We start from the raw sequence: 10,290 nt of genomic DNA on the forward strand, positions 1-10,290 counted from the left end.
GTTGTGTTTCATGCTCGCTTGATATGGCTTTGAAGCTTTTATATGACCATCATTTCTCCCCCTGTCAAATACAAGGTGAGGTGATGGAGAAAACTCAACTATAAGACTATTCAATACTCGAGAACAAATCATGTTGTATGAGCGAAATATGTTCTTAGTTGTTGAAGCCCATTGCTAAGAAGCGATCCATCCAAGATGAATATTTGTTCTTGCAGGAGGTTTGTTCTGAAGCATCTGTTTGAAGAATCATTGGTTTTATGACAGTGCTTACATGGATGAAGATCAAAATAGTGATCTTTCATGTGGCCAACTCGGTCATAGTGTTGGCATTTCACAATCTGTTGTTGTTGATGTGGAAGAGGAGAAGAATCTCGAACAGATGAAGGTGAACTATCATGAAGGAATCCAGCACTCTGAAATTGAATGGGCTTTGAATAATCTAGAATATGAAAGGACACATCCTTGTCATATCCAAGACCAGTTTTGTGCTTGTTGTAGACAAGCTCTTCCCAAGGTCTGATGATTGGCTTGGGAAGTGCAGACTGAACTTCTGCATCTGCATGTGACTTTGCTGCTTCATTGGGCACTGGATCTAAGTTTGTAACATTATTGACTTGTTGTTTATGGGAGTCTGTTTCATTGTTCTGAACAGAAACAGGTTCAAAATGATGACTTCATTGTTGTAATTCTGCTTGTTGTAGCTGAGATTCAAGCAACAAAAATTCAATCTTGTCTTGTGCATTTTGCAAACAAGTTCTAATGTCAACAAGAGAAATTTTGTTGATTCTTACTTTATCATGATCAGAGGAATGTATTAGAGTTTTTAAGAACTCTAATCCTTCACCAATTTGAGTCATGTTTTCCAATGTCAAACTTACACTTTAAAATTTGTTCACAAATTTACACTAGCCAAGCATGCATCGAACGGCTGTGCCGAGGAGTAAGTAGTGATCCTTGGATACCAATTGATGGCATTAAAATGTTCTTTACAGAGTGTTTTAGCAATAGAGAAGGATGATGACTGTTTTATCTTCCAATGTGGAGGCACCAAGCTTGAGACAACATGATGGTGGTGATACCAAGCGTTTAACCAGCTGTCAGGATTATGTGAACCAGCATACAATGTTCAACCATTAAACTATTCATCACCACCACTGCTGCAATTCTTCCAATAACTGACATACGATGGATTGGGATGTAGATCTACGCATTACGTAGATTTTGTACTTGTATATATATATATATATATATATATATATATATATATATATATATATATATATATATATATATATATATATATATATATATTTCAGGGTCCCACTTACTTGACCAACATCATCGATCCTTTCTTTGACTTTCCCTTTTGTCAGGGACTTCAATCTGCGTCGTTGATTTCTTTCTTCAAATCAACAAATATCGTGTCGTATGCTTGCCAACTAGCCTAGACGATCTCTACTTTCGATGTGACCCATCCAATCAAACGACTATCGTGCAATCTCGCGTAGATTCTTGCATGACCGATATCAGGTCGAGAGCGTGCGAGATTTCTGGTTTTCTCATGCTACGTGGCACCACCACAGTTCATCGCGCACTTCATACAAATACCATTTACCATTTTATTACCCACGCGATATACCACTTACCATTTTAATCTGAGCCTTAAACTCTTTTTAATAATCACATCACATCCGTTTAAAATGTTAACCTGCTTGCATGTTCTGACACGATATGCGTCGATCTCCTCTGATCGGATGATCACTGCTTCCCCGCAATTTCCATCAATTTTAGCAGTCTGCCAAATTTCTTTCTCATCTGCCACTTTTACCTTGACTCCAGTTTGCACTCTACAGCCACAATACTCCTCCAGGCAGGTGATATTGATGGGGAAAACGTTGTCTTTGATGCTGCTATAGAGTGGTGGAGCAGAACGCTATTGGGACTCAAATGCATGGGCGTAAAGATATGTGGATTCAAACTCAATAGTTGTAAAAAAATTTGTCACTACTATCTGCCATGATTATAATAGCCATATCCAAAATGACACTCGAATGCTTTCCACAACAGAGAATGCTTTCAGCTGGAGACAAATCACCATACAATGCAACTTTTGATAATGATGCAGCCTAAGCCGCACATACCCACAGTATGCATACAAAATGCATGTCATATACATGTCCCAACAATTTTAAAATTCCATACTTAGTAAAACCTTCACAAGTCAAGGTTTAATGCTCCTTCAATAAACTCTATGCGGAAACGTTTGATTTAACTATCGAAAGTCTGGACCTTATAAACCTTTGAGCGGAACCTTATACATCCTTCATAATCTTCGGTTAATTCTTATTACCCGCGCATATTAACCATACCATGGATTTTAAACTTTGGTTAAAACTCAACTTTAACCATAATACATTAATCCTGCTTATTTCTATTATAATTCCCATATAATAGAAATATTTCATAAACCATACTTAAACCTTACCCTTCTTCTATTCCACAAATCTTTCCACATATATCGATGCTCTCCTTAGCGCATTAAATCTTTGCCATCGATCTCATTCCTCAATTTGACAGTGATCACACAATAACTCGCGCCAACTCGCCTAAGCCAATCTCCACCGTTTATTTCTCCTACCTCAATTCAACGGTGACCGCATAAAATCTTGCACGATGCATAACAAGTCGAGAACGCGTGAGAAAAGTGGTTTTCTCTTTCCATCATGTGCTACGTGTCAACCCCTCAGGTTAATCGCGTGAAATTGTAGAATACCATTTACATCTTTTAGGGCGCACGAGATATTGCTTACAGCCTACGAAGACCGCTCCATTATTCTGCACATTTTCCACCCTTCTGTCGACATGTGCCTTGATGTGATCCATCCATTTCTTAACTTTATCTCCTGCGATAAGATCTCATTGCTCATATTCCATTAACCCTGTCCATTGATCCGACTAATCCAATGGTTATTGTGTACTGTTGCCTAATTCACTGGACCTCGAGTTGGCTCGCTTAAGGGTTTCAGTCTTGGCTTCGAGCTTCTTGGGAAGTCACCTATGGATGAGAAATTCATGGTCAATAGATCCTCTAACATGGCAGTAGGGGCAACATTCATATAACTAGATGGTGTATGTACTAATATGATTCAAGGCAACCATAGTCACTGTGTACAGTCGTGGTGTACATGCCAACACAATTTCACTGACATAGAGGAGGTATTATGGTGTAGAGTCAGGAGTATTAACACGGAAGGAGAGGCGTTAACCAAGAAACAGTCATGGTAATGCAGTGTTATGAACACAGTAATACTGCATGACAATCACTCCATGTGAAGCAACACAATGTTCATCCAAAACACAATCAACACATTACAATTCAACACGGAATAGCATTCAATGAAGAATATGTATCAAATATGTATGGCTGCAATACATACTTACTTCACTCATGGCACTCACCATGGTCATCTCAGTTTTCCACGCAACACAGACTTTAAAGGTTGTTCAATTTTCTATCAAACGCAGAGCGTTCAGGGGCAGAATCCAAGCGGGTATGTTTATGTTATTTGAGGCAGTGGAAAGAGAATCCAGCACAAATCTAGCTGAGAGAGGTCAATTGGACAGTGTGAAGCACGAAATAGGTAATCACACAATAATAGCAATTCTATCCGCAAGAATGCAGAACTGACATGCACAGAGAGGCCACATACGATGGATTGGGATGTAGATCTGCGCATTACGTAGATTTTGTACTTGTATATATATATATATATATATATATATATATATATATATATATTTCAGGGTCCCACTTACTTGACCAACGTCATCGATCCTTTCTTTGACTTTCCCTTTTGTCAGGGACTTCAGGGAACAGCAGGGGGACACCTGCTCCTTCATCTTTCCTTTTTTCTCCTTCCATTAGTTCTGTAGTTAACATTTATTTCCAAGAAAGGGAGCAAATCCCCATTGTAATCTTTTTAGGCAATAGGAGCTATCACAGGCCAAGGCAGCTAGTACATCAGACCGCTGGCCTTTGGCTGAGATATTTTGTAACAGTAATTCTAGCTCCCCATATTCTTATAAATAGCAGGAAGCCACATTATACAGGGTTTCCAAAAATTTCTCACCCACGGGCTCTGAGTTATGTGATGCCATTGGGCTTCATCGATATCGTGTTGAATGTATGGACTGGTTATTTGGACCCTTTGAGATAAATGTTGTTTCCCTGTTGATTCCAAGCAGGATTAATGTGCAGCAGGTTCCTCTCAGTAATCTCATTTCATTTGTGTTTTTCTTACTTTGAAATAGTATAATGAATGCAATTGGTTCCTCTTCAATCTATGGATTTATCTTAGCTGCTCATAGACGACAAAACCTATGCTTATCACAAACCTATATATGTTATTCACTAGCATTGTAGTACCTGTAAAATTACAGATTTACTTGTGCATTTGATTAACTTGTAGGACCTGTATTAGTCCAAATCTACGTTAGCTTTTGGCAAAGAATGACACCCATGTTATGTTTGGTCTGAAGCCTTCTTTTGCACTCCTTTATTTCTATCATTTCACCAGAAAACCATGGTTTAGGATTATGTGTTGTTTACAGCCCTATCCATCGAATTCCACTTTTGTTGGAACATTATTGCCTAAGATTTTGTTTGTTACAACCCTATACATCTATTTCCCTCCTTCCTCTCCTTCTCTCCACCATTACTACAACTTCAGTTTTAAGTTGTCTCATTTCCGTGTGTAAGACACTAGAGGAAGAGGCCATTTCTCTTAGAGATCACCCCAATATACCCCCAGCGTTTGGCTCCACGAGTTGGCTTGAATCTACTTTAATGAAAGCTTATTGAACCAAGCCCCTCCTATTACCTTTTTACGTGACAATTGGAGTGTTAATAACCCCTCACATATAACCTTACAAGCACTCATCTATTTAAGATGTCCTAGGCACTAGTCTACAATCAACCCAGAGACTCTCTCTAGGAGGTTTTCTATCTCCCTTGTAGCACTTGTACTACTGGTGCGATTTGAAATGACAACAGGTGGTATCCAAATTTGCGCCTCCCAACATTGTGCTCTTATCGAGTGGAGAGATAGAGCTTGTTAGTCAAGGCATTACTATGTTTGACAATGTTGGTTATGATGATGCTTATCAATCTAAATTCTCTCTTATGAGAATATTCCAATTTGAGAGTGTCTTGTTGTGTCATTATGAATACCTCCCTAGTTAAGAGGGAGTGTTGAAAATGTAAATAGTGTCAGTATTTGTATTCATAATGTAATGTAAATATATATTCATTTTTATATTCATTAATATTTCTTTTATGCTAGTGAAAGTTTGTTCTTCATGCTTATACGGTTTATTGAGTCGAAAGAAAAATTATTATGACTCAAAGAAATGTATTTAAGTCAAAGTCCTATTTGGACTTTTTGTAAGAAAAAGTAAAAAAAAATTATTTAAGTCAAAAGTCAATTTGTCATCCACAAGACCAAGCGGTCTCTACTTAGCCAATCCGCCCTAGAGGATGCATCTTCAACCTCCTAGACAACTATAAATAGAAGACACTTCGACCTCATTCATCCTCTCATCCCACACATCGATTTTTGTGCCAAATACATGAAGAACAATAGTGAAGTCAAAGGAGAGAGAATTCAATGGTTTTTGGCTTGATTTTGTTCACAAGTGCGAGGGAACTAGGGCATCTCCGTGAAATTATAGATCCGAATTGCATGTCTGAATTGCAAGTCCGACTTTCTATGTTTTGACCAGTGTTTACTTGCATTGACTTTGACTTGGTTGGAGGAGATTTGAAGGAGGGTTGACTTGGGTCTTTGTGTTCTTGAGTCTTGGATATCCCACTTGATCTAATTCCATAAGAAGAGGATTTTTGGGGTTTCCCCCTTGTGAGGTTTTGCCTTGGCTTTGAACTTAATTCCTAGGGTTCCATCTCTTTGCGATCTTTGTGCTTCTGGTAATTGCTTGATGAAGAGAACATAATATTAATAAGAAATCATCATTATCTTCTTGCTTTGTGGTTTCTCAACACACTCTAGATAGAAACATTGGAAACTTTAATGTTAAATATGACAAAAAAATTCATTTGTCATCCTTATGTAAGAAGTAAAAGATAGCATTGCAGAATGTTACAAGGAAGTCATGCTCAGTAGCACCCTTTTTAAAGATAAAGAAATTTCCCGCATGAAATGTCACAATCAAAAAATCACTTGCACAAATCAATAAGTCAAAAGATATGAAATAGTGTGATGATATGTTTGAACATCAAAATCAAGATTCCAAAAAATATATAAATCAGAAAATGATGAAGAAAGTTTCCGCCTAAAGAACCTTAATCAAAGGTTGCCTAAACAAATTAAAAAGTTAAAAAATAAAAAGCAAAGAATCAAAGTGTTTTAAAAAATCAACAAATGAAAAAGTAATGAACTTTCAATGCCCAAGGGATCATAATCAAAGCTTATGCAAATCAAGAAATCAAACAATGATAAAAAGTTGCTACAAGGAAAGCTAAAGCAACTTTCAAACAAAGAATAATTAGCCAAAAAAGTATCAATATAGATCCAATCAATAGTATAAATCAGAATGACACTTGTGAATGTTTTGACACAAAATAGAAGGATACCTTATTGTCATCCAAATAACAGGTCTCACAATAATCCAAAACAAAATTAATATAAGTTAAATGAACAGCTTAATATTTGGAAGAGAAATTCAAGTCAATTTTGCTCCAGGCTTTCCCAATAATCTTGCATTGTCAACCATCATAGCTTCAAGACAAGCATTTCCACAAAATAATAAGGAAAAAATATCTTGAAGGAATAGACAATATAATCAACATAATATATCAAAAGAAAAACAAATAATAATAATAAATATAAATAAATGGAGTACCGTGTTGGACAATGTCTATTTTCCAATATGACCGATAATGTAGTAAGTACACTGGTACATGGCATTGTATCAATATCATTCATTTATATCTTAATAATTATTTATAATTTGACTTTTATGGAATTTGATCTATTGTTTCTATCTTCCTTATCTTGTTTTGGGTATTTGTTAACGAATGAGTTTTTATCAATTCGCAAAGGGACTCAATGAAATTCGAACTGAAGACCTGCATGAACGTTTACACAAAAGCACTTACCAATTGATCCAGAGGTTGTTAAAACATTGATAAAATAAAATTTCTAATTGTATTGAATTATTAACAGCTCAAATGAATATAGACTACAAGCCGAATATAGATTACAAGCCATTTGACACTATCTTAAGCCCAGAATTGAATTATTTTTTAGCTTTTGCAAGATTATTTCCATAGTTTTTACATTTTTTTAAATGTTTTGACCCCCAAAAATCAGTTTTTTTAATGTTAATCAAAGAAATTTATAGGCATATATAAGCGATTGATAGTGTTTCCAATTTTAGTCAAAATGGCTGATCATAGTCTAAAACCTATATAAATTGGAGCTTTTTTAACCACTCAAAATAACGAGAAGAAAAATCAATATTTTTGGCCTTAAATCAGCAAGAATTATTTTGAATTGATGAAATAACAAACGCCATTACACAATTATGTTGTGATGGGGATATTCATAAATAGTGAATCTATTTATACATTAAAAATAACAATTTCATCAATCAAAATTACAATTTTGGCAAACACCACATAATTGATCCTAACAAGGGCAGCTCAAAAGAAGAAGAAAACAAATATTCACCTGCATTTTAATAAAATAAATTAATTCTACTGAATATAAAATTATAAAGATTCATTGCAGTTTCAACACTTACACCAAACAGAAGATTATAGTTCCTTCCAAGTTACCTTGATTTTAACCATCAAAATTGTTAACCTTAATTATTTACTATATATGTGCATTCTGGCTTTAGTTCCTATGGCTAGTTACATTGATTTTACCTTCTCAACCTTAATTCTTTATTATATATGTGCATTCTGGTTTTAGTCCCTATGGCTACTGTGGTATCACACTGAACTTTTTATGTAAAGTTCTTATGTATTCGAATCTCAGTCATATAGCTGAACACGTTGAACCCAGAAACCCCAATGTTAAATATTCTTCCACAAATTTGCAAATGTTCATCTTTGGATTACTGTGAATTAAAAATAGATATCAAGATCTATGATAATTAAATTTACAAAACTTGTCTTGCCACATATGTACATCAAACTTATTGTTTTAACCATTCATCCATATAGCTCTTCCAATACATCCTTTCCTTTGGAGGCAGATCCAATTTTGTCATCGTAAATAAGAACATGTTACAAAACCAATAGCCAATAACAATAAATTCAATAGACTATCAAAATTGGTCATCATACAGGTGCTATGGTCATAATACCTTCAGCCAGCTGCATAATGGAGTGGTGATGGTGAGATATTCAGATGATAGCTGCCAACCCAACTACGTCGTCTTCGAACTTTGACTCAGCTGTACGTTGAAAAGATCGTGTTGCTGCACGAAATATTAAGAATGAATGTCCGGATTATAACTTGATATTTAGCAAATAATACTTTCCATAGAATGAAATCCAATTCATTTTTTGCTGGCATTATAATTAGCAATTTTGCACATAATACTTCTGTTAGAATTAGATTTTTTTAAACTGGCATTCCAATGCCATTCTTAACATGCTTCATGGTGCTTGCAAAACAGCAAAACAAACTAAATCTATGCTGCTAGTTAATTTTACTTTATAATTTAATCTCATGGGAGTATTTGAGGGTGGAGACCATCTGTGGGGAATAAAATCTGTCAGACAGAGCATCCAGACTCAACCAAGCCTCGCACAGACCTGATGACAGCATCCACAGATGGGCAGATTGTTCTTCCATCAAACATTGAGATTGGCCCGACCTAGGCTCGGCCTAATTGGGAAAATAAAAAAAATGAAAAGATAAAAACTTACTCTATAATAAATTTTAGTTACTGAGATGGGCAGCTTGCTCTTCCATCACACATTGAGATTGGCCCCAGCCTAGGCTCAGCCTAATTAAAAAAATAAAAAATTACTATATAATTATTTTAGTTCACCGTTGACATGGGCAGATCGTTCTTCCATCAAACATTGAGATTGACACCGGCCTAGGCTTAGCCTAATTGGAAAAATAAAAATTTACTTTATAATTAATTTTAGTTCACCGCTCATGATAATTTTCTCATCTTTTCTACAACAATGTCTAGGTAAGAATGTTAATTCCACAGCCATAATTTCAGAAGGATACAAGGAAAGACATCTGAAGTAAAGATGCTGCTAACATCCGACGAATTCAAATATCTTGTAACAGTCAACATATAGTGAACATAGAATTTATCAGCAGCTGTGGAAAAATATATTACATGTATGCCACAGGCATTCGTCCTGCCCCAAATAATTGGACCTGACAGGCATTCACCGTGTTCTAACTTCTAATATTAGTGTTAGGCCTGTCTTGGATAAAAAAGTCTAAACAGATTTTAAAAAAAAGGCTTGGAATCGGCAAAAGGGGTGCTTCATCAAAGTTGACCTAATCAAGCCAAAACCTCTGGCTATTAATGCCCATAAGTGTTAATGCAAACTTTTGTTTCATGCCCATAAACATTGGGCGAGGCAATGCAATCATTGTATAATAATCAATTTTTCTTATCAAATCCAATATAGGTTACACTAAGAGGCAATGAATATTGGCAACGAGATCATGAAAAGAAGATATTGGAATGAGATGGCTAACTATATGCCTTTTGGGGATCATATTGATAATTGTTATGGTAAGCTGCTGCAATCCCCCCAGGCACTGTTTTCAACCAGTACATTTTTATGATAAAACTTATTTTTAATGATGATGGGTAGATCGGTAGAGAATTTATGACATGCATTAGAAGGTGCTACAATGGTGAAGACAGCGAGAGCCATGTCCTTTATCAAATGCGGGATCATAGGCACATCAAAACCGTTTGCCTATGAAGGCTTTCATCATTGCTCGTTTTACTAAATTTTACTATCTTTTCATCTTCAGACTTGACCTGAACCCTTGCCACTTACACTGTCTTCAGTGGCAAAAATTTGGCAGTGGCTTGCCAATCATATCTTAAGTCAAACGTCAGATTCTTGTGGTCAAGCCATTGAGAGAAAAGAGGTATTCCACTAGTTAAATGGAAAATTGTTGCAATGCCTAGAAAGGCAGGTGGGTGGGGTCTAAATGATATTTTTCTGTTCGGCAAAGCTCTAGCTGCAAAAGGAGTTTGAAGTGGATATCTAGT

At 35.9% G+C, this 10,290-nt stretch overlaps 1 protein-coding gene across 2 annotated transcripts in view; it reads right to left on the minus strand.

Moving 5' to 3' along the window:
• Positions 1-8,098: 8,098 nt before the first annotated feature.
• The window catches only part of LOC149246492 (protein HASTY 1-like), a 330,616-nt gene continuing 328,424 nt past the window's right edge, over positions 8,099-10,290 (minus strand). For both annotated transcript variants that reach the window (XM_089457942.1, XM_089457941.1), the window contains exon 22: positions 8,099-8,505. In XM_089457942.1, the coding sequence (XP_089314068.1) occupies positions 8,432-8,505 (74 nt within the window). In that variant the 3' untranslated portion in view covers positions 8,099-8,431. The remainder of the gene's footprint in view (positions 8,506-10,290) is intronic.

Source organism: Pinus tabuliformis, chromosome 7 (genome assembly GCF_031772625.1).
Source record: "Pinus tabuliformis cultivar Carrire ecotype Pingquan chromosome 7, CPIR1, whole genome shotgun sequence".
NCBI lineage: Eukaryota > Viridiplantae > Streptophyta > Pinopsida > Pinales > Pinaceae > Pinus > Pinus tabuliformis.